Genomic DNA, 26,295 nt, shown 5'->3' with positions numbered 1-26,295 from the left:
GTGTCTGTGTCCATTGGTTATGCTTGCTGCATGCATACAAGTCCTTTGGTTGATCTCTCCCCCTTAAAAAAGGAACTACCCGATCTTCAGACAAGCCAGAGCATCTAATCGATGCTTCTCTTTCTCTGGATCTGTTTTGGTTCCTCAGTTTATGTTGTTCATTATATTCCACAAATGAGTGATATCAAGTGATATTTATCTTTCTCTGGCTGACTTATTTTGCTTAGCATAATGATCTCCAGGACCATCCAAGCTGTTGCAAATGGTAGCAGTTCCTTCCCTTTTACAGAAGCGTAGTATTCGAATCATTGTGTAGATGTACCACCGTTTTTAATCCACTCATCTGTTGGTGGGCACTTAGGCTGTTTCCAAATCTTAGCTATTGTAAATTGTGCTGCTATGAACATAGGGGTGCATATATCCTTTCTGATTAGTGTTTCTATTTTCTTGGGATATATTCCTAGAAGTGGGATTACTGGGTCAAATGGGAGTTCCATTTTTCGTTTTTTGAGGAAACTTCATACTGTTTTCCACAGTGGCTGCACCAGTCTACATTCCCACCAGCAGTGCATGAGGGTTCCTTTTTCTCCGAATACTCTCCAGCACTTGTCATTTGTTGATTTGTTGATGATAGTCTTTTGACAGGTGTGAGATGGTATCTCATTACAGGTATCATTCTTACTCTGATTTTTTTCTATCTAGTAGATTTTGGAATTTTCTGCTTATCTCTGGTATTTTTTGTTTTTTCCAGAGGGAAAGGGAGAGAGAGAGCGAGATAGAAACATCAGTGATGAGAGAGAATCACTGACTGGTTGCCTCACACATACCCTGACTGGGTGTGGAGCCCACAATACCAGCATATGCCCTGACCAGCAATCAAACCATGACCTCCTGGTTCATAGGTCAATGCTTAACCACTGACCCACGCTGGCCCAGCTCTGGTATTTTTTAAATTTAAAAGAAGTGTACCTTGATATTTTTGTTTGTGTATTGTGATGGGCTTTCTGGACCTTTTCAATATAAAGTTACCTTTTTTGGTTCTAGAAATTTTTATTTGCTTTGGATTTATCTTATGGAACTAAATTGATTATCAAGTATTCTTTTCAATCCTACTGCACCTCTTTTTGTATGAGTTCTACTGTTTCTTTGAACTTTTTTTCTGTTCTTTAATTTTCTTTTTTTATTTTATATTACCCTTTTATATTGGAAGCTTTCCCCATAGATCTTTTGTAATTCCATTGCATGAATATAGCACAGTTTGTGTATTCATTTGTATTATGATGGGTTGTAATATTATAAACACCCTTAAGACTTTTTGTAGACATGTTTTTATTTCTCTTAGGTGAATATCTAGAAAAAGAATTTTTTAAAAAATATATATTTTATTGATTTTTTACAGAGAGGAAGGGAAAGGGACAGAGAGTTAGAAACATCGATGAGAGAGAAACATCGGTCAGCTGCCTCCTGCACACCCCCTACTGGGGATGTGCCCACAAACAAGGTACATGCCCTTGACCGGAATCGAACCTGGGACCTTTCAGTCTGCAGGCTGACGCTTTATCCACTGAGCCAAACCGGTTAGGGCTAGAAGAAGAATTTTTAAGTGATTGGGTAGATATGTGATTATTTTTATAAGAAACCATTAGATTGTTTTCCAAAGTGGTTATACCATTTTTATATTCTTACTAGAAGTCCAGTGTGCGAAATCGTGCGGCCCCGCCCTCCCGCATGCACCTCACTGTGCTCATAGCCCCACCCACCTGCGCTGGTCTTTGGTCATTATGGCGTTAGGGCCACAGGCCTTTTATAATATAGAACAGCAATGTTTGAGACTTCTACTTGTTCCACAGCCTTACCAACATTTGGTGTCGCCAGTCTTTTTAATTTTAGCTATTCTGTTGGATGTGTAGTTGTATCTCATTTTGGTTTTAAATTGCATTTCTCTGTTGATGATTGGGAATTAAGCACTTATTCAGGTGCTTATTGCCGTTTTGTATATATTTCTTTGTGGAATGTTCAAATATTTTGCCCATTTAAAATTTTTGTCTAAAAAATTATATATAATTACTTATATATATTCTGGAACTGAGTCCTTTGTCAATTACATGTTTTGTGACTATTTTACCCAGTCTGTGGCTTCCCTATTCATTTTCTTTAATGGGGATTTCTCCTCAGTGGAAAATTTTAATTTTGGTATAGTCTTAATTTCTCATTTTTTTTCTAATGGATATTGCTGTCTGTGTCCTGTTTCTTTCATCTAGAACAGTGGTTCTCAACCTTCCTAATGCCACGACCCTTTAATACAGTTCCTCATGTTGTGGTGACCCCCAACCATAAAATTATTTTCGTTGCTACTTCATAACTGTAATTTTGCTACTGTTATGAATCATAATGTAAATATCTGATATGCAGGATGTATTTTCACTGTTACAAATTGGACATAATTAAAGCATAGTGATTAATCATAAAAACAATATGTAATTATATATGTGTTTTCCGATGGTCTTAGGTGACCCCTGTGAAAGGGTTGTTCAACCCCCAAAGGGGTTTCGACCCACAGGTTGAGAACCGCTAATCTAGAAGCTTTAGCTTTTATATGCTTACTGGAGGCTCAGTGCATGAAATTCATGCGCGGGGGGGGGGGGGGGTGTCCCTCAGCCCAGCCGGCTCGCAGTTGGACATCCCTCTCGCAGTCTGGGACCCCTCACTTCTTACCACCCACCTGCTCGCTGCTCCTTAGCACTGCCATGGAGGCGGGAGAGGCTCCTGCACTGTTGCTACGCTCACCAGCTGTGAGCCCAGCTTCTGGTTGAGTGGCACTCCCCCTGTGGGAGGGTGCTGACCACCGGGGGCAGCTCCTGCATTGAGTGTCTGCCCCCTGGTGGTCAGTGTGCATCATAGCGACTGGTTGTTCTGGCCATTCTGCCATAATAGTCGCTTAGGCTTTTATTATATAGACTAGAGGCCCAGTGCATGAAATTTGTGCACAGGGGGGAGGGTCCCTAAGCCCGACCTGCACCCTCTCCAATCTGGGACCCCTCGGGAGATGTCCTACTGTCAGTTTAGTCGGTAGTCGGACATCCCTCTTGCAATTGGGACTGCTGGCTCCTAACCGCTCGCCTGCCTGCCTGCCTAACTACCTCTGCTTGGTGGCCTGATTGCCCCCTGCTGTCCTGGCCACCCCCTAATTGCCCCTCTCCTGGCCTGGCCGCCCCCTAACTGCCCCCCTGCCAGCCTGGACTCCCCCTAACTGCCTCCCTCCCAGCCTGGCCGCCCCCTGACTGCTCCCCTGCTGGCCTGGTCGCCCCTAACCACCTCTGCCTCAGCCCCCGCCACCATGGCGATGTCCGGAAGATGTCCAGTCTAATTAGCATATTACCCTTTTATTAGTATAGATGCCTACAGGACAAATAAAATTATTTTGGGGCTGTGATGTGAGTGGGGTTGGGATTCATTATCTCCAGCCTTTTCTCTTGCATTGATCTGTATTACTACACCATCAGTTACTGTACTGTTTCATAGCAAATTTTGAAATCCGGTAGTGTCAGTACTCTAACTTTGTTTTGTTAATCTTTTTAAATAAAATATTTTTATTTTCTTCCAACTACTTAGTTTGGGTATACTTTATACCCTCCACCACTAGTTTTTTTATATAATTGATTTCAGAGAGGAGGTGTGGGGTGGGGGAGAGAGAGAGAGAGAGAGAGAGAGAGAGAGAGAGAGAGAAACATCAATGATGAGAGAGAATCATTAATCAGCTGCCTCCTGCATACCCCCTACTGGGGGGTCGAGCCTGGCATGTGCCCTGGCCTGGAATCAAACCTTAACCTCCTGGTTCATAGGTTGATGCTCAATCACTGAACCACGCTGAGTGGGCTTCACCCCTAGTTCTTAAGGGTAGAATGTGTTTTATTGGTTTTGCCTTTTTTTCCTTTTAAAACACCTGTCTTAAATACTGCTTTAGCTTTATTTCACAAATTTTTACATGTTGCATTTCATTCAGGTTGAAATATTATAAAAATTTGTTGATTTCTTCTTTGAACTATGGATTATTTATGTGTTGCTTTTTTTCTAGATAGCTTATTATTCCTAATTTAATTCCATTGTGGTCAGAAATATACTCTAAGATGTTCTTTTTAAAAATTTATTAAGACTTTCATAGTCCATATAGTCTGTTCTGATGAATGCACCATTTGCTCTTGAAAAGAATATGTATTTTGCAGTTGTGTGCAATATTCTATAAACGTTTAAGTTAAGGTGGTTGTTAGTCTTGTTCAGATGTTATATATCTTAATGTGTATCTCTTCTAAAAGAGCATAGAGTGGGAGACCTTTGTTGTGTCTAGTGTGAAATTCCCTCCCTTTTAATTGGAATGTTTAATCCAATTTGTTTATGTAGTTGGATTTATTATATGGTTAGATACAAAGGTATGCAATTTTATTATTTGTTTCCTCTGTTTAGCTCTGCTTTTATCTGTTTTTGTTTTGTTTTGCTGTTACTCCCCCTTTCCCTCTTTTTGGGGGTTAACTTTTTAATTTTTAAAATTCTATTTTACCTTTCCCTCCTCTGGAGGGTTAACTAGTTTTTTTTTAATTTTTAGAATTCCATTTTAATTTTTTATTGACTATTTTAACAATTGCCTTTTGCATTATTTCCATGGTCCTTCAAGAGATTGCAACGTACATTGTTATATTTTTGCAATCTTCTTAGTAATGCAACACTTTTAAAGGATAAGAACTTTGAAACTACACAGTTGCACTCTCCCCTCCCCTGGTCCTTTGTAACCATACAGGTTATATGCCGTATGTATTGTATCTAAATATGTTAATAAACTTCACAATACAATGTTACAATTTTTGCTATAAACAGTCACATGTTCTTTAAAGTTTTGGAGAGGGTAAATTTCTCATGTTTACTCATACTACTATTTTTGATGTTTTGAATTTCCACCTAGCATAATTTTACTTCAAGCTGAAGAACTCTGGTGGTTTTATAGTGTAGCTGTGGTAATGATGAATTAATTCTCTTAGTTTCCTTTTATCTGAAAATGCCTTCATTCTTGAAGTATATTTTTTCTGAATACAGCATCTTAGCTTGGTGTGTTTTTTTAATTATTATTTTTGTTTTTTGGGTTTGTTTGTTTGTTTGTTTTTGCCTTTAGTGCTCTAGTCCAGTGGTTGCCAAACAGTGGTCCGCGAACCACTGGTGGTCTGTGAGGTCCAAAAGGCTAGTCATTCCACTGTCTTCTGGAGTCTCTCTCTCTCTCTCTCTCTCTCTCTCTCTCTCTCTCTCTCTCTGTGTGTGTGTGTGTGTGTACACTGTGGTGAAATGTCAGTCAATATTTATAGCTTTCCTTTATCCTTTTTTTTTTGTGGCCTTCGAGATTGGCTCAGTGGATAGAGCGTCCGCCTACAGACTGAAGGGTCTCAGGTTCAATTCTGATCAAGGGCATGTACCTTGGTTTCGGGCACATCTCCAGTAGGGAGTGTGCAGGAGGCAGCTGAATTGATGTTTCTCTCTCATCGATGTTTCTAATTCTCTATCCCTCTCCCTTCCTCTCTGTAAAAAATCAATGAAATATATTTAAAAAGATTTTCCCTTTATCTTTGATTTTCAGCAGGTTAACCATGAACTACCTAGTTTTTCTTTTCTTTGTATTTATCTTATTTGGGAATTGCTGAACTTTTTGCATTTGTGAAATGTTTATATTTTGGTACTCGCCCAGTTAACTTGTATTTTTCAAATATATTTTTTTCCACCCAAATTCAATTTAGTGAGGACCAGCAATTTAAAAAGGAATGAATAGCCCTAGCTGGTTTGGCTCAGTGGATAGAGCATAGGTCTGTGGACTACAGGGTCTCAGGTTCAATTCTGGTCAAGGGCACATGCCCGGGTTGCGGGTTCGATCTCCAGTAGGGAGTGTGCAGGAGGCAACCAATCAATGATTCTCTTTCATCATTGATGTTTCTGTCTCTCTTTACCTCTCCTTTCCTCTGAAATCAATAAAATATACATATATATTTAAAAAATAAAAGCTTTATTGGATTCAGGTTATTTTAAAAAAAAAATAAAAGGAATGAATATTCTAAATGGAAACAATCAGAACCTGTCTCAGTAAAAGTACTGTTTTGTGAAACTTCTGTTTCAGTTATGTGTGTCATGAGTCATGACATAAAACGTATTTCTTTTTTTTTTTTTTAGTTTATCCACATTACATTTTTTTTTATTATTTATTTTTTACAGAGAGGAAGGTAGAGGGATAGAGAGTTAGAAACATCGATGAGAGAGAAACATCAATCAGCTGCCTCCTGCACACTCCCCACTGGGGATGTGCCCGCAACCAAGGTACATGCCCTTGACCAGAATCAAACCCGGGACCCTTGAGTCCGAAGGCCAACGCTCTATCCACTGAACCAAACCGGTTAGGGCCACATTACATTTTTTTAAAATAAATGTTTATTTTTCAGATTATTACAGTTGTTCCCCTTTTTTTCCCCAAAGCTCCCCTCCACCCAGTTCCCACCCCACCCTCTGCCCTTACCCCCCCTCTGTAGGTGTACGATTTTTGTCGCCGGGTCAAAGGTCATACACATGGAAACTGTAGCTATTTCCATCCGCAACGTGCCCCTGTGCTAAAATGTATTTCTTAACTGTGGTCATGGCTCAACAAGCTTGAAAACCAGTGATTAGATTTTCTATGTTCCTTAACATCTGCCTTGCAGATTACTTTCCCCTGGGCAGCATTTATCATATTTTTCTGTGTATAAGATGCCATTCTTCTCTAAAATCATTAGACTGAAAATCGAGGGGCATCTTATACACGGAAGTTCTCCGAGGAGGGAGCCATGTGAGAAGGGACCCATGCAGGTGTATAGCTGCCCATACCTTGTCAAACAGGCTTCCTCTTTGTTACTAATGTTGTGGCCTCACCCCATAACAAAGAAACAGAATTCCCGGAGGATGAGGCCCAGAAATCAGGATTTTAAAAAGATTCCCAGGTGATTCTAATGTGCAGCCAAGGTTGAGAACCACTGCCTTAGAGTGTTCAACATAATTAATTAGGTTCTTTGATTTTCTTTCCTTATCTACATTTAATCCCCTTATTTACCTGTTAGTTGTCTTTCTTCTATCAGATAAGCTGTTCTTACTTATTGTAAGATTTAATTTGTGTCACAAAAGTGGGAACACATCAAGTTGGGAGACTATTAGCCAAATTCCCCAATAATGTGACCATAGGCAAGTTATTTAACCTAACATTCAATTTCCTCATTAGGGAAATGAGGAGTGATATCACATTCTTATAGAGTAACTTACATAGTGCATGGAAAACACTAAAACTGACAGTCTAGAATATTACTTTTTTTAAAATTGACATTTCCTTAGCTGAGAGTTGGATTCTAGATCTGATTTATCCTTAAGAATATTACCATTTGATACTTCTATCTGTTGCTTTGTACTAATGATACTATATTGTAAGTACTTGTTTACATGCCTGGCTTACAAAACTTTTGAGGGTGGAGACCTTGCCTTATTTGTCTTAATCACAAATATTACAGTTATGTATATAATGAGCTCAATAAATGTTGAATTGTTGAATCATCAAATTTATGTAATTGCTCTTAACAAAATTTTGTCATCCGGGAATATGGTTACTGAGGTGTGGGAATGGGGAGGGGTCTGAAGAATTGGGGAGGGGGGTTAATCTACTTATATAAAAACCCTGGGTGGTGTTGATCACGACCAGGTCTGGCGACCAAGCGGAAGGAAGTCAGTCCTGCAGGGGTTGTCTTGGCAACGGTTGCACCCTCCCCCGAGCTGTTTCTGGTGAGGGCGGGGTTTGAGGCAGGAACCCGCCCTTGGAGTGTGGACCCACTGAATCCTGGGTCGCTTTGCCAAGGGCTGCGCCCTCCCCAGCTGTTTCCCCTGTGGCCTGAGGGAAGAACCCACCCTCAGAGCACCAGGAGCACCCAGCAGCAGTCAGTCCTGGGTTGCTGAGGTTGAGGCCACGGCATGGTAGGACTCTGGATCTGGCCCAACAGGGGGCATGGCCAACCTTCATATCAGACCCTGATAGTAGAAAGGAGAGAGCCCCATTCCTCACAGAATCCGCTGTTGGATAGCTTGCTGTCAGTGGCCTGCCAGCCAGGAACCCCATTCTCCTGCACCCCGGGCCCTGACAAGAGGGAGGAGGGAGCCCCTTTCCTCATGGAATCGACAGGTGGCCAGTTTGATGCTCTATCACTGAGCCAAACCGGTTAGGGCAATTAATTCCCTTTTAATGTGCACAAATTTCGTGCACCGAGCTACTAGTATTTTATAGTAAAACGAGCAGGGAACAAATGCTAGCTTTTAATTATGTTTACTAAAACAAATTACTTAATTTCATAAGACCTCCATTTCCTTTTCTATACATTTCCAGCACGAAAATTGTGCACAGTAGGTCGCCCGCTGCTTCCATGGGAGCGGGAGGTGGGGGGGACGGGGACCGAAAGGGGCTCCATGCATCTCCTGGTGACTGGTCGCACACACAGCCCCACCCACCTGCACATGCCTCGCTGTGCACGCAGCTCTGCCCACTGGGCGCGCCTGCTGCGCACGTAGCCGCCTGATGATCAGTCGTTACGTGTGAGGGCATGATGACCATTTGCATATTAGCCTTTTATTATATAGGATAAGCAAGGTGACCCAGTGTTAACCAGAAAGGTGAGCTGAGGATCCCCCCTCCCTCCCCCAGGGTCGTGTCTCGATGCCGAAGAATGAGTTCCGAGGACCAGAAGATTTAAGCAAAAGTGTGAAAAATTTATTACAAGCGGATTCAGACTCCCCAAATAATGGGTTGCTAGCAAAGCAAGTCATTGTAGGAGTATACATGTTTTACAGGCTTGCTCCATATATACCTATGTCACCACCTGATTGATTCTGTCATTGTTCTTGCCCAGCCACGGACCTAAACTTTCTCTGTTTCTATGTGTATATACACCTTGTTGCTGCAGGCCCTCCTTTGGTTTCCCATACTTTCTGCTCTGTGTCCAAAAACATGGTTGGTTTCTGTGATTAGGCTTGCTCAAACTGCCGTGTCTGCCCCTGTCTATGTTATACCTGCCTTTGTTTCCCGCTGGATCACTACCCTATCTGCCTACTTTTCAAGCTAACTTATTTCACCGGGTTAGTAGTTTTGTGTGTTTTTGGAGAATTGTAGTTCTCATGGGTGCCGATGAGGTGGGAGAGAGAGAATAGATCTCAAGTTCTGTAGTCTGTTCCAAGTTATAATATTTTATTTTATTTTATATATATACATATATATATATGTATACACACACACACATACCTAATATGCAAAGTGTCCCTTTGGGAGTTTGATTGCTCACTATGACATGCATTGACCATCGGGGTGGCGCGGAATGAAGGAAGGCCCCGGCCAGCAGCTAGGGAAGGGAGGTCCTGGGCGGCAGCCCCTAGGGACCCTACCTGTGCGTGAATTTCGTGCACTGGGCCTCTAGTATTTTATAATCAGTATAATATTGAACAGTTAGTTTTTTGTTTTTGTTTTTTTAATGGCTAATTTTCCTCTGAAGAGCTGGACTTCCTTAGATCCAGGCCTCAGGTCTCAGATGGTGACACCACATTCTCTGAAAATTTTATAAAATTTTGCAATAATTCAGACTTGTTTTCATTGTATCCAATATACCAAATTTGCTAAGTCACCAAGTTGGGTGACAGTGACTTAGAGCAAGAAGAAGGTAAATTTTTTATAATTATGTTTGCAAGATTTATTCTAAATAAAGGATTTAGTATTGTCCATGTTGTAGTTTGCCCTATTTAAGGTTAACTGGGATTGAGTCTAACAAATAAATAATTTTGTTTTCTTGGAGAGTAGTTTGAAGATTTAGAAATAAATATATGTTGAAGATCAGTTGAAGTTGTAAAAGTATACAATTTTCTCACAGCTTTAGATATTTAAATTCTAGTGAAATGGAAATCTCTACTACCTGCTCTGTAAGTAAAAATGATGTTAAACTTCTAATGTTTATCTGATTGACATTTAGCTTACCTCTAGACTAGGCTTCCCTTTCAGGCCTTCAGGACCCCCATGGTCCCCTGATGCTAGGCAGGTGGTTTCCAGCTGTCACCAAAATTTAGACTGCTTGGTGCCGGGTGGTGGGATTGTTGCTCCACTGATAAGAATGCTCTTGTTCTTATACTATAAGGGAGAAAGATGGAGCAACACTCCAAGATTGGCTCCACTAGAAATTAGAGACTATAAACCGAGAAAGTCAGAAAAGGAGAATTAGGAGTTATAATAAGCAAGCAAGTTTTGTTTTGTTTTACAAAGCATCTTCTACCATAGTGATAATAGCCCTTCCAGAGAACCATGTCATTTGCTCTGCAATATTATGTTGTTACAGCAGACAAGTCATTAGAAGATACAAAGATGGTTTGTCACCTAAGAACTTGTCTGTAAATTATGGCCCCACGCTTTGATGCAATATTAACATTTTAGAGTGGAAATATGACCTGATATTTGATTAGATATAAAATGAGAATTTTGACATTCATGAAAGGTTAATAAGAGGAGCAGGGTTCTGATATGAACTGTGTCATATCATTGGCTTTAGATCAGTTGATTGCATTGTGGTTCTTATGGCAGCTTCCTTACATACCCTGTTGAGGAGTAGCTTTTGAAACATTCTCCCCTGGGGAAGAACAATCTTTAAGTATTCTGTATAGGTTAAAATATCGCTTAACAGAATAATTAGATTGGGCTTAAAAACTACTTATGAATGAAGTTACTGTTTAGTACAGAAGGAGGAGAATGAAGAGGTTTTTGTTGTACATAGAACCAAAACAGTATCTGCTCAAAAGAGTTGTAAAATCCAGTTGGAAAAAAAAAAAGTTAAATATTAAGTAATTGTGTATTTATCTGTAGATTAATGGAGGGAATGGAAAACTGGTTAAGAGTATGTGTGTCTTATTAGCAATAGGAAACTTTTCAGATTTACATTTTAAATTGAGCTTTGAAGTAAATGGAAAAAAAAATCTTGGTGCATGAAGGTGGGAAAACTTCCAGGTGTAAAAACAACTTGAGAAAAAGTTAATTTGATTAGTAGAGATGGCAGGCAGGTGTGTATGAAACACTTAATAAAAAACAAAACACACATTTTAAGTTATAATATTTTGTCAAGACTAGTACTGGGTTTTATCACCCCAAACTCAATATAAGTGGCCAGGTTCTCCTGTCCTCCCTGCTTTCCTATCTCCAACATTCCTTTGTAAGAGAGCTAGATAAAAATATAATAGATTGTATCACTTAAGGCAAGTAGTCTTGGCATCATGAGTAAGTTATCTTTTCTTTTCCGTTTTTTAACAGTCTTAAAATATCCAGTGCATGATTCTCATTCGAGAGCTAATAATCATTGTTGAAAGCATGTAATTGTAGTATGCAGCAGTGTTAAATGTTTTTCGTTTGCTTTCTCTCTGCAGAGCACAAAGTGATTATAGTGGGACTGGACAATGCAGGGAAAACTACCATTCTTTATCAGTTGTAAGTATGAGTGTATATTTAAATAGTTTCATTATTTTACTTATTGGAACTAATTTGTATAATTAATAAAGATAAGGTATCATAATGGAAAAACTTGAACATGTTTTTGTATTTTACTGAGCACAAAATTTATGAAAAAATGCCTGTTTGGTGTGGCCAATGATTGAGCTATGAACCCGGAGGTCAGAGTTTGATCCCTAGTCAGGGCACATGCCTGGATTGCTGGCTTGATCCCCAGTATGGGGTGTGCAGGAGGCAACCAATTGATGGTTCTCATCATTGATGTTTTAATCTCTTCCCCTCCCTCACTCTGATATCAACAAAAACGTATTTTAAAAATTAAAAAACTATGCTTATTAAAGCCTTCACAAACTTATTTTCTGTCCTTGAAAGAAAGAATTAATATAAAATTAGGATAAATAAAGCACATATTATAGTGCTAGAGTGAGGTGATAAAGTGCATTTCATTAATTTAGTCTCACAATGAGGTTTATGTAAATAGATTGTTATCTCTAGGAAGTTATTTCTACTCTCCTAATAACTCTTGAAATGTTTATCATAGCCAGTCTTGTCAAATCAAAAGAAATGAAGATTGCCCCTGAAAATATTGCTTTAGTAGCTTTGCAACAGGAAGAAGCTTGAGACTTTCAGAGAAGTACATTAATACTTTAAGGAAATTTTAACAGCACATCAGTCCACTTGTCAAAGTATATACCATTATCCTTTTATTGCCAATGAAATGGTCCGTGTTAAGCAATGAAAATGGCTCTGTGTCTGAAGCATTTTAACAAGTGGTTATAAAAAACACAGTGCACCATTGTGTGGCTCTTGTGTCTTCCCACCTCATCTTAAATATATCAGCTGACAGTTCTCCAGAAATATTTCACTTGAGCAGTGCTTAACATATTTTTCAGCTACTTTGCTAAAAAGTTTCTAAGTTATGGCTATTGTTTTAAGTTGAGTAGCTACTTGTTATTTTTTGTTTGTTTTTTTAAATATCCTATATAATAAAAGCCTAATATGCAAATTGTCCCCTTGACCAGGAGTTCAACCAGGAGTTCGACCAGGAGGTGGGGGCGGCTGGCCAACCACCCACAGCTCCTCCCTCCAACCAGCCCCACCAGGCGAAGGGAGGCCCTGGCCAACAGCCAGCACCCACTAGGGACCCTGCCTGTGCACGAATTTCATGCACTGGGCCTCTAGTCATATATAAACATTTCAGAAACCTGTCACTATTGTTGAAATAATTTTGTGCACAGCTTCAAAAATATATATAATACCCAGAAGGGATTAGCATGTTTCTTCCAATACAACGCTGGCATGTTAGAGGCAAATTTATCTTTGTTGAATAAATTAATGTAGCTTAACGAATGGTTATGATAATACATGTGATATGAGTATCTCTATACTAAATATATTTAGAATTAATTTTAATTAAAGTTTTCATTTGCCCATTGCCTTTCTTTTTAAGACTATAATTGAGCCCTAACCAGTTTGCCTCAGTGGATAGAGCATCGGCCTACGGACTGAAAGGTCCCAGGTTCGATTCCGGTCAAGGGCATGTACCTTGGTTGCGGGCACATCCCTAGTAGGAGGTGTGCAGAAGATGGCTGATTGATGTTTCTCTTTCATCGATATTTCTACCTCTCTATCTCTCTCCCTTCCTCTCTGTAAAAAATCAATAAAACATTTTTTTAAAGAAGACTATAATTGAGGTTAATAGGCCTGAACTAATATTTATGGCTGAGCCAAGTCTCAGTTTTCTCACATAGACAGCCTTCAAAATTATAAATAGCCTACTATTCCATGGATGCTACACTGTAAGTATTGGTGTCCCAGTCACCTAGAAACTTGCTCTTCCAGGATGGAGCATTGGTTCTGCTCTGACTGATAACAGGACATGGTGGTATTAAAAGTTTGGCCACAGAAATGCAACCTCACACCACAGAGTTCCCTTCTATCCAGATCAAGCCCGTAGTTTATTCCATTAACAAAAGAACAGTTTTCTTTTGTAGTTATTCTTTGTCTAGATATTTGTTTGTACAAATGTTCTCTAAGGTTCTATTTTTGATGCATGTAATTACCATCATTGGTGCAAATAAGGAAGATTGATTCCTGTTAAATACAGAGATTAAAAGTTGCTTCAGATTCTCAAAATATACAAAAGAGCTTTTATGGTGTCTATCTTTCAACAGCTTAATGAATGAAGTGGTTCATACATCTCCTACCATAGGAAGCAATGTTGAAGAAATAGTTGTGAAGAACACTCATTTTCTTATGTGGGACATTGGTGGTCAAGAGTCACTGCGGTCATCCTGGAACACGTATTACTCAAACACAGAGGTATACTAGAGTTACTACTAACGTAAATTTAATAAAAAGAACCAGAGAGTAAACCCAGAAAATAGATAGGCTATACATAAGTCATATTGACAATTGCCTTTTTTAGTTAGGAATTTGGGGTTTCAAATAAAAGAGAAAGAGCAATGGGAGCTTTTATTAGATGAGTACTTACTGGTGTGCGGGCTCCCAGTTTATCCTCACCTTAATACTGTAGTATCTCCATTGTTGGAGAAATTGGACATGAGGATAAGTTATATCTTTCCCAAGATCTCAGCTTTATTAGAGGAGTAATAAAATGCTTTGAGTATAATTTAATACAGATTTTCAAATAGTATCATTTGAACATTCAAAATATTGCTGTGATTATATTGTAATTTTTTTTTTTGTAATGGATTTGCAGGCCAGACCCCAGACTTCTGTCACTTATTCGTTATTTTATTATTTCATAGCCAACCTAGGGAACAAATTTAGAATATCTTCTATTTCTGTTTTTATTTTTTCTTAGAAGCAGATTTAAAAAATAATAAAATATAGATGCAATGCTGTCGAGAAAGGCTTATCTTTGAGAATATTAATATACCATTACATGCATAATTTTTCTTTACAGAGGTACAACAAATAAATTATTTTTTCTAAAATGAAGCCTTTTAAATTGAGTGGGGTTTTTTGTGGGGGTTGGAAGGAATGCAAGGACTTTGTTGAATAATTTGCCTTTTTAAATAAAAACATGTATTCCTTTAGATTTATATTGATAGCATATGTATATGTGTGTATATATTCTAGTGCCATGTATGACTGATAAAACCAGTATGGCATAACGTAGATATTTAGCAGTTGTGGTAGCACTTAAATTTTTTTTCTTTGCAAGGGAGGATAGGTTGGTAAGCAAATATTATGCTCATAAATTAGCTTAATATATTTATTTCTACAGTAAAATAACTTTTGTTGGAAAGTAAGAGAAAAACAACATTTTAGCATTATGACTGTTTAAGCAGCATAGCTGTTGGTACTTTTTCAAAGCTCACAGTTAACTGCAGCTGTAAAAAGAGCAGGTCAAAATGATTCTTGCTGATCCACATACTTTTGTAGAATTAGAAAAGTGTAGTTACTGAAATTGCTGAAAATTGACTTAGCATGCGTCCAGAAAGACATACATTATTGCTGACACCATTTGCATGAAATGATATTTTAATTATTTCTACAAGAATAGCAAAATTACTACAAAGAACTATCAGCCTTTATTGCAGCACACCTGTATAACACATAGCATTTGCAATCTTAGATTCTAGGTAAGGATCTTATTATCTTTGTAGTAGTGTTCTGATGGCTTTGTTCACCCTTGTCATCTTCTTAAATTCTTTATGTTGAGGAGTCATCCAAAAGATGAAATGACTCATTTATAATACAAGGAGTTACAGTTGATGACTAATTTCTGATATCTTACTCTCATTAACTTACAGAATTATTTCCATTCTAACTTTGCCTTGGTTCTTACATTTATCTCTTCTATTTTATTTTTTTATCCCTTTCTAAGCCTTTCTCAGTTTATATTCAGATTACCCTAGTTGTCTCTTTCCCTAATTTTACAGATCTGAATAATCTGATTCTACCCTTTTTGTCTTGATTTATTTTGCATCACTTTCTCTACTATAATCCTTAACACCATTTAATCTCATTTCTTAACTGTTCCTTCTACATAAGATGCTCAGTTTAGGAGCTCTTTCTCATTATATATCCTTATTTTTCTTATCAAAGATGTTTTTATTTTTAATGTGTGTGAGACCTGCCTTTTCTTATATACAGTTACCAACAGTTTTTTCCAATTTCTTTTGCTCTCTTTAATTTCACCTGCATCATCTTTAGCATATTAACACCTAAGTAACACATTTTTCTTGTGCTTTTATTGTTGATATTGTTATGTAAAAAATGCTTCATTCATTATTTTTTAATGTTTCTCTTTCAAACTAGTTTGTGTACTTCTTTCAAATAGACAGAAGACTGTAAACATAATTATTGCTTGCCTAAATGAAAGGTTGTAGAGTACTTTTAAGGTTTAGCAAATATTTTACTTATTGTGATTTTCTTAAAATTACTTTTTATTACTTGGTTTTTAAAATCTTAGTATTACAGAATATTATGTATTCAATATCACTTTAAAAAAATAAAATTGGGCATGGTTTGTATTTGATGAAGTTACAAGTTATTTTGTACTGCTCGATGTAATTCCATGTAACATAAACCCTTTATGATGAAAAAGTAGTACACTGTTTTATAGTAAGATGATGCCATGTGAAGAAAGTACTTCTATCACTTGAAAATAGTTTTGTAGAAAATGTCAACAACCCATTCAGTTTTCTATCTTTTTGTCTTCTAGTTCATCATTCTAGTTGTTGATAGCATTGACAGGGAACGATTAGCTATTACGAAAGAAGAATTATACAGAATGTTGGCTCATGAGGTAAGTTTTGAAAGCAAACATAAATAATGGAGTAAGGTATCTCTATATTGATTTTGCATTTTACAAATATTAATATGCTCCGGTGTTGGTTATTTCATCATTAACAAAGCTGTATATATTAAGTTAATAAAATTTTTCATTACTTTTTCAAACTTAAAAAAATCCAGCATGTTAATTTTTAGATTACTGTTATTGAAAAAATTTTTCAAAGTTAAAACTACCGATGTATGCCTTAAAAAGCTGATAGATCAAAGCAGAAAAGGGGAAAACTTAAGTGTTTAAAATCCCAAGAGTTTTCTGGCTGGTGGTGTTCAGTGGATTGAGCGTAATCCCATGGACCAAGATGTCCCCTTTTCGATTCTGGTCAGGGAACATGCCTGCATTGCAGGTTTGATCCCCAGTAGGGGGCATGCAGGAGGCAGCCATTTGATATGTCTCTCTCGTTTTTATCTCTTTCCCTCTACCTTCCTCTCTATCTAAAAAACAATAAAAATATATTTTAAAAAATAAAATAATAAAATTCTGGGAGTTTATAAGAACTGAAAATTCTTTAGTGAATAATTTGAGATCCCTTAATTATGAATATTTCAAAAAAAAAAACTTCAATAATAAAACACATTCATGCTCCCATCACTCAACATAAGATAGTAAATATCTTTTGAGACTTCTCCAATTTGATTTTCTTCCTTTCTCAAGGAAACCAAAAAGAATTCCACTATGGTGAGATAGGGATTATCATCCCTATGAATATTTTTATACTTTTATAAAAATACTAGAGGCCTGGTGCACGAAATTCGTGCACGGAGGGGGGTAGGTCCCTCAGCCCCGCTTGCACCCTCTCCAATCCGGGGACCCCTTGGGGGTCATCCCTCTCACAATACAGGACCTCTGGCTCCTAACCACTCCCCTACCTGCCTGCCTGATCGCCTCTAACCACCTCTGCCTGATACCCCTAACTGCTTCCCTGCCAGCCTGATCACCCCTAAGGGCCTCTGCCTGCCGGTCTGATCACCCCCTTCAGCAGTTCTCAACCTGTGAGTCGCCAACAATGAAAATCCATCCTGCATATCAGATATTTACATTACGATTCATAACAGTAGCAACATTACACCCCCTTCAGCAGTTCTCAACCTGTGAGTCGCCAACAATGAAAATCCATCCTGCATATCAGATATTTACATTACGATTCATAACAGTAGCAAAATTACAGTTATGAAGTAGCAACGAAAATAAAATTTTATGGTTGGGGTCACCACTACATGAAGACCTGATTGCCCCTAATTGCTCTCTGCTGCTGGCCTGATCGCCCCAAACTGCCCTCTGCTGCTGGCCTGGTCACCCCTAACTTCCCTCCCCTGCAGGCCTGATCACCCCTAACTGCTCTCCCCTGCCAGCCTGATCACCCCTAACCACCTCTGTCTCGGCCCCCGCCACCCTGGCTTTGTCCAGAAGGACATCCGGAAGGTGTCCGGTCTAATTAGCATATTACCCTTTTATTAGTACAGATTTTTATATTTAAAATTTTTGTTTACCTGCCAATTGTACAGAATATTATGTGCCATCTTTATAAAACATGTAATGATTAATCTATCTTTATTAGACTGAATTATTAAATCATGATTATTTGAGATCTTTCCTTTTGTTTCCATAAAATTTTTAAGTTAAACATCTGTGTCTAGCCCTAGCTGGTTTGGCTCAGTGGATAGAGCTTCGGCTTGCAGACTGAAGGGTCCCGGGTTCGATTCTGGTCAAGGGCACATGCCCGAGTTGCGGGATAGATTCCCGGTAAGGGGCATGCAAGAGGCAGCTGATCAGTGATTCTCTCTCATCATTGATGTTTCTATCTCTCTTTCTCCTCCCGTCCTCTCTGAAATCAATAAAAATATATATTTTTTAAAAATCTGTGCCTACTCATTTTAAAGTAGAGGGATTTCATTGTAACTGTCCAATAGAGTACATTTTACCCTTGTGTTCATTAGTTTAATTTGAGTTGGGATATTTCAGGTATTAGAATATTTCATATTGATTGCAGGATTTAAGGAAGGCTGCCGTCCTTATCTTTGCAAATAAACAGGATATGAAAGGGTGTATGACAGCAGCTGAAATATCCAAATACCTCACCCTTAGTTCAATTAAGGACCACCCATGGCACATTCAGTCCTGCTGTGCTTTAACAGGAGAAGGGTAAGTGCTAATCAGAATGGGGCAGGTATGACTTCTTTCATTACTTTCCATTTTTTTATGCCAACTTGTTTTCTTCTTTGATCCTGCTTCATTTTGGTCCTTAACTAGAGATGGTTTTTATGTTATGTCTCAGGAAATAATTTTAGTCAATTACAGTTGTTAACATGTTAAGCGTCCAGCCTGTTTTGTCTTCCGAATGGAAAATACAGTGTCAGTCACCGGTGACTGGCACTTAACGTATTAAATTACAATTTCACAAAGTTAGTGACAAATTTTTTGTTAATACAAACAGAATGTTTTACCAAAAAAGTAATAAACTTTTGAATTAAATTTTTGCAATCTAATTTTTAGTTATTCATTTCATGGTTTTATCATTTACTTTCTGGGAGAAAATTATAATATCCCTTGACTTAAAGAGGAAGCATCAAAGAAATTTCACCTTTTCTGCAAAGGCTTAATTAAGCTTAAACTCCTAGCTTTCCACAAGAGTACATCCCCTTTATTATCAGGAGTCATTTTGGGATGCATATTTCTAAACAATAAACATTTGAAATAAATGCCATTATAGTATTTTCTTCCTTTTCTAAGAACTTGAGTTTGGATAAATAGGCCAAGGAGAACCCAGTGTGTTAAGCATGGATTACCCAGTTTATTTCCAGGATTTATTTATGCTCAAATTAACTTGACCTTCTTAGTTTTTTCATACTAGAAATACCTTGTAATATAATGCTACATGTAGACTTTTTTGACCTATATTTTTAAGATTGAGCTATAAGCCTCCATTCTATAGAATTTAGGAGGGTAAGGTGAAGTACTGTTATCTTTCTATAGTGGTTGCAGTTTTAGTTCATCTTAAAGGAGTGGGGGATGAGGAGTATTTGCAATCTTGTTGAAAAACTGCCAAAGCTGCATCCTCTAGATGAGACTGAAGCTATTTCCCACATTACTCAACTGAGTAAGGTCATTTTAAGTGACTCTTGCACTTAAAATTTCCACTTATTTTAGTGTTACCTGAATATTGTCGCTTAAGTGTATAAATAATTTTTGAAGTACCAAGTATGCTTTCAATTTTTAAGTATAAACTTTTTCATTTTTTTTTTCTTTGTTTGCTGGGGTGGCGGGGGTGGGGGGGGCGGTTAGAGATGCTTGCGATGTGGTCCTTACCTACGTGACCTAAACTTTTTCATTTTGAAAATATTTTTCTCTTTTGTTTCAGGTTATGCCAAGGTCTAGAGTGGATGACCTCCAGAATTGGTGTGAGATAACTGTTTTGCTTGAAAGAGACTGCTCTATTTATTCTGTGACATGAACATTTTTTCCTAGTATCTTTGGCTGCTAAGGCAGCAGCATGTTTAATTTATAACAACACAAACCTCTATGAGCAACACTTGAATCAAGTGCAGCTGAACTGGAACGTGGAAGATTTTTTCTTAACTTTTTTTTAATGCACTAATCTTCAGTTGGATGAACACTAATGTATAACTGTGTTTTCAGCAACAGAATTTTTCTGACTGCTTATTCTAATTATTCAATGACTGCCTTGTAAGAAATGTTTGTCATATGTCTAATGTTTCCTGAAGTATTGTAATGACTTTAATGACCAAGTTCTCTCATTTCTTGACCACCCCTCCCCCACCAGATAATGACTGGTTTGACAAAGTATTAGAGGAAATCATTGGGTACTGCTTGCAAACTTAACCAGCACTAAGTATTTGCTCCCTCTATAAACCACTTACCTTTTGGACAGAACTTATAGAGAAAGAAATCTGCCTAGAAGATATATGTGAGGAAGATTAAACATCATGAAAATTGACTTTAAATGAGTTAACTCCTCTACATTATTGCAAGTCATGGAATAATTTTAAGTTACTGTTAGCATGGAAATTATGTAGGCTATTATCTAAAAGAATTAAGTCCACATTTCTGCCTATAACATGGCATTTGTTTTGGTTAAAAACTAATCAAGGTAAAATATTTGTTTAAATACCCTTCTTTGGATAAACATGGTATTTTAAGAATGCTGCATTATTCAATGCATATATAAATATTGGTAGTTATTAAAGCATACCAGCATTAATATTAAAACCAGCCACTTGGAATATATTTTACTATAAATTATCAACAACTTTATTATCAGCCTAAAGTTCAACTATTCCATTTGCAAGGGACATCCCATCTGCTTTGGGCAAAGCTAAAACAGAATATAAAGAGTTCATTTTATTTCTTAAAATTCGAAATTGTGTCTGTAATATTCTTACTACCACCAGCAGTATATTACTTAAAAAAACCATATGGCTTTTCTTAAATCTATTTGAGGTTGTAGTAATAAGCTTGAAACAATTTTCATCTTTATTGTTATGCCTCTTGCTCTAAAGTCTTTTGCTGGAGTATAGGAAAACTGCTAAATTTAATCCTAGCTTTTAGAATAGTATTATGAGACTCAAAGTTAATATACTAACAACTTATAAATTTAAAAAATAGGAAAAAAGTCATAACTATCAAAAGTGTTTATTTGATAATATTTAAAAGTTTTCAAGGCAGTTGTCTAATATGAACAATAAATAATGCATACCTTGAGGACAGGTATGGTAATTTTAATCCTCTTTATCTTAAATGTATGATTTTGCTATAATGAAAGGGATAAAATACATACTTAGAGAATAATAATACTTCATCTTCGCAGTATTTTTTTTTCATTTGGGTCAAAAATAGGATTCAGTGTTCTTAAGAATATCAAAATACCTGTTCAAAGATGGTATTTTAATTCTATTTTTTTATTATAAGTTGGTTTAAATTTTGCTGTTTTCAGGTATATTTGATTTATTCTATTTAGTCTAATTAATATGTAGTTGAATGTGGTAATAATTTTCTGATTTCTATTTAGTGGTAGCACACTCGAGAACTGAAAAATGGCTAGATGAAAGCTTTTTGGACTTTGGGAACTAGTTGTTATTAACATTGTTTTGAACCTTTTTCTTAGTGATTTCATAGCAGATAGAGGATAAATTTTCTTTTTAATATAACCCATAATCAGGAACCTGAGAGAAGAGTAGACATATCAATATGGATGCTTTGTGGTGTGTATGTGGCAGTGAAACTAAGAGAGATTATGAAAATACTATTTACCCAAAGGACACTTATCCAAATTCTTCTCTTGGTTATACAGTTTAGCTACAAATACTGAGTATAGTTCTCCTAACTCTGTCCTGAGAAAAAACATTAATACTCCTTGTTTATACTTTGAAATTTGTCTTGTATCTAATAAGATTGGCTGGCTCAATTTTCACTTATCAAATTATATGTTTATTTTTTTTTATATATTACCATGTCAGCATTATATTGAAAGTGAACAACTGCTAGTATAGATTCAAGTTTGCTATTTAATTTTTAAAATACAATTTATTTTATTTTCTGAATCCTTTTAAAAAACATTTTGTTTTGGATTAGAAATAATTTATGTTAGCTGTGTGTTGACAATGAAATGGCATTCAACTAGATTTTGTGCCGATTGGGAATTTGAGAAATTAATGTAAGACTTTTTAAAAGTATATTATAGGTTCTAAATAGATATTTCCTGTTACAGTAATATAAAAACTGATTACCTTTTACTCCAAGAGAATGTTTTGACCCAACCATGTATCTAATGCTAAAGCATTGATTCTGACATTCATTGTAAATCAACAAACTCTAGGATATTGTCTGATGAAAAATGTAAATTTGTAATTAGTGCCTATATTCATATTTTAAGATGAGTTTTCAATTTTGTACTATACCTTTTCTTTGGAAATCAAGTTAGCAGCTAATTAACAGTGATATTATTGGAGTTTTTATCCTACCCATCAACCCCTCAATTGCCTAGCAAAGTTTCTCGTAGATAGTGGAAAGCAAGGGACCTACCAACATTAGTTTAGGGAGGTTATTGTACATTTTGTTTTTAATTTGAGTGCAAAGAAACAATGTTATCTTTTAAATATGCTGTAACTAAAATGTAATTGCTACCCTAACAAGTTTAAATATGGTACTTTTCTTAATTTTGAGCATGTTGTGTTCATATTTAGCCTCATCTCTCTTATTGAAACCTTTTTGAGAACTCTTAGAATTAACAGGCCCTTTTATATGGGGTTATACTGCATATTTTATATTGTTAGTGTAATTTAATTTTTTATAATCTGAAATAATATATATCTATAATCTATTGAAAAGCTCATTAAATACATAACTTTTGCTTTTAGGTTCTGTGTTAGTATGCTTAAAGGTCTAATTTTATTCTATGTTCATTGGAAGAAAGATAACAAATTCAAGTTTTAGTGTTAAAAATAATTTTTACACATGCACAACCCCTATAGCCATAGTCATTTTCATTAAGCATAAGTTAACTTTCATTATCTATAAGATAAAGAGAAAATATATATTTCTTTTCCTATGGAAACAGTGAGTGATATAGGCAGCAGGCATACAATATTTTCTGAAGAGTTATGGGGAGTCACAAAGCAAATAAAATTTTAAAGAAAATAAAATACTGCAGAAAAATTTTTGGTGTGGTGAAAAAAAAAAGTACTGTTGTTATGCTTATAGAGCTGGGGGAATTCCATTGACATTTATATTTGAAGACCAACTTCATGAGTCTGACTTTTCATCTGTGGCTTTGGATCCAAAACATTTCATATCCTTTATATTTTGTCAGGGTAAAGTCATTTCAAGATACAGTATGGTAAGGAAAGAAAAACAAAATGATATATAGCATGATAATTTGTATCCGGTAGAATATTTTGCTAGCTATCTAAAGGATGGATTTGAATCTTAGTTTGGCCATTACTTGTCTAGTTGACCTTCAACAATTACTGTTTGTGCCCTCCCTATTGTTTTTCACATACCCAGGAACTTACGCTAGAACTTCAACATGTCTTTTGATTTTAAAATACTGAATCTTCATATGCTACATTAAAATTGAAAAACAAACAAACAAAAAAATACATGTACTGTGAAATTAAATTCATTTTAATCTATTTTTTTATTCCCACCTTCTAATTTCATTTAGTATATGAATACAATCGAATAAGAAAATAAATTTCAACTAGTAACTGCTAATCAACTTAAATTGAGCTAATAACAATGCAAAAGAGAAAATAAGCCATATTGCTAAGAGCATGCTAGTAAGCTGCTTAGGAAACAACATATTCTGCTGGTAATACGTACTCTCTTCTAGAAAATGCCTTGCTTTCTTGGCTTTTACTTATTAGAAGGGGTTAGTTTATTCAGAGTTTATTGGCCTCATGCCATCTCAAACTGCAGTTCTGTTTGACTTTCTAGCATTGAAAGGATAGTACAGCCAGAATGTCAATATTTTACAAACATTAAATTTATTTAGCATTACTGTGAAGACTGAAATCCAAAAGTCAGGTTTCTAAGAAGTATTTTTTAAGAGTACTACGTGGCCAAAACTAAATAGAGAAGGCCAATAATTTCAACTACTTTATATTTAAGGTAGAAAAATTATTGTAGTCAGCAGACCTAAATTCAGCTTTAAATGTATATAGTTGGGGGAAATGTTAAATTTTGAGAGGTATAGAGGCATACCTAGAAACAAATCAAAACACTTGATAGTGAAGATAAACATGAGTAGAAAAATCTTTAAAAGGATATTAAGTAAATAGAAAATTTGAAAACTAAATATCCCTCCCTCCCCCCGCTTAAAACTAGACCAGAAAGTACATTATTTTACTGTAGAACTGGTTGGACCTATGTCATTTTTAATGTGGCCAAAGGATTGAAGACTGATCAGGTTTTTAGAATTTGGGAGTGTAGTCACATAGAGGCATCTTTTGCATTTTTTTAAATCAGTAATCTACATTTTCTCTCAGAAATGGTGAAATGTGTCGTGCATGTCTTTTGAAATAGAAAATAGTTCTAGAAGACGAAGTGTTCTCTTGCACATACTTACAAAATTTTAATTTGAAAATTACCTCATTTTCCAATCCATAATAAGGTGCTTTTGCTCAAGTTTGTGGGATGTTAAACCATCCCATAAATACCCCTTCACCCAAACTCTATTTGAAATATGCAAAATTCACAACTAAGGGATAGTATTCCTTGGAGATTTTTATTTTATTCTTGTTTACCACCAGCAGGGCTAGCCTGGCATAGCAGGTCCGAATATTGTCTTCATTAAAGCAAATGAGCAAGTTCTCAGTATATGATTAGTTTAATATCAAATAGGGGAAGAAAAAACCCTAAAATCTGATTATATTATACTGTGAATATATTTCCACTGGTGTTGGTAAGCTATCAAATGACTATCAGCTGATCTTGATTATAATTTATTTACATATTTTGGACCTATTCATAAGATATTTTAATCTTACATTTTCCCTCAGGACATTCAGGGACTCTACAACCCCTATGTTCTCTTGGAGTAAACTGTTCAGTGTAAACTTTTCATTTTGATTTTTAAAAAAGTTTTAACTGTTATTTCATTAAGAGTGTGAAATAAAATTATGGTTATATTTTTTCCAATTATGTAATAGTTATAAATTTTACCCTTTTTATCTATTGCACAGAACATGGTTTAAAAAGGGAAAAATTAAAAGCAACAGCCTTGCTCTTGCATTATTCTAATCAGAATATAATTAATATAATCACATGTTGCCATCTTAACATAAAGTGGTGCTTTAGAGCATTAAGGAGGAAACAGCAGGCCCTGTATAATGTACTTTTGCTTCAGAATGTAAAACTATAAAGTGTCTATATTTATGTTCATTTCTTAAGATTTAAATACAAGCCGTTGTTCTTCAAGCTAAAGGCTTTCTGCAAAAGCTGTAACAATATCTTAGCTATTACGCTTGGTCAAATAGAAGATGGTGTTAATAAGGCCAAAATTATGAATTGGAACTCTGTGGGTACCCTGATTGTACAGAGGGGGAAAAAATGTCTTTCACACCACAGCCTATGCTTAACCTCATCCAAGCAGCTGAAATGTGTGCTATTGATCCATTATATAAGCATTAATTTAAAAATTTTAAAAAGCAAAGCATTTACATCATCACTTGAAAATGGTTCAAAGCATGTGCTTCTAATGTGGGTTATTTAAAAGACATGTTTTAGATGTTTAATAACTTCATGACTGTCATAAAAGGCTTCTTTGATGTGTTAAGTTTAGGTTGCTGCTACTTGTGATTTTTTATGTCTGCAATTACATTATGAGTTGCTTGCATGTCTACATACTCAAGTAAAAGGATGCTGTTTACTCTGGAATGTTCATCGTTTAGACAAATTTTGCCTCATTTGCAATCATGGTGCAATACAGTATAACATTCATTTGTTTTCAGTCAACAGTTTTATTTTTTTCATAATAAATAATTACTTTTCCAATATAACGTGAAACCAGTGTTTTCTTTTAAAGATAAAATCTGTTTTAACAGTCTTCTTTGTTGTGATAGAAACCCATCTCATCTAACAAAGTGAGTGGAATTTTATAAATGCTGTGGGGGCCCTGTCCAGAGTACGCCGGGTGCTCAAGGCCAATTTGCCATATGCAGGTGTAAAACCAAGGACACAGCAATCTTACTGTATACACTGGGCAGGGGTACTTTTCTATAACCCAAAATACTGACGTCACTATTGGCCAAGAAGCCTCTTTTCTCTGAGCTAGTATAAGAGTGTGCTACTGACCAGCAGGTGGCTGGCTCTTGTGTGCTTGGCTGCTTTGTGAGGCTACTTTGAAGAACTGTTTTGTCTGGTGGCTCCTTGGTAGCAATGGCTACTTGATCTG

The 26,295-nt window shown here is 36.3% G+C and overlaps 1 protein-coding gene across 2 annotated transcripts in view; it reads left to right on the top strand.

The window, feature by feature from the left end:
• The window catches only part of ARL5B (ADP ribosylation factor like GTPase 5B), a 30,515-nt gene extending 4,618 nt beyond the window's left edge, over positions 1-25,897 (top strand). For both annotated transcript variants that reach the window (XM_006093711.3, XM_014460014.2), the window contains exons 2-6: positions 11,482-11,542; positions 13,738-13,885; positions 16,260-16,343; positions 18,376-18,527; positions 19,744-25,897. In XM_006093711.3, coding sequence (XP_006093773.1) covers positions 13,742-13,885; positions 16,260-16,343; positions 18,376-18,527; positions 19,744-19,792 — 429 coding nt within the window. In that variant the 5' untranslated portion in view covers positions 11,482-11,542; positions 13,738-13,741 and the 3' untranslated portion in view covers positions 19,793-25,897. The remainder of the gene's footprint in view (positions 1-11,481; positions 11,543-13,737; positions 13,886-16,259; positions 16,344-18,375; positions 18,528-19,743) is intronic.
• The last annotated feature ends 398 nt before the right edge of the window (positions 25,898-26,295 follow it).

The sequence above is a fragment of the Myotis lucifugus genome, unplaced genomic scaffold, assembly GCF_000147115.1.
Source record: "Myotis lucifugus unplaced genomic scaffold, Myoluc2.0 scaffold_121, whole genome shotgun sequence".
Lineage (NCBI taxonomy): Eukaryota > Metazoa > Chordata > Mammalia > Chiroptera > Vespertilionidae > Myotis > Myotis lucifugus.
This window is presented reverse-complemented; position numbering and strand designations above follow the sequence as displayed.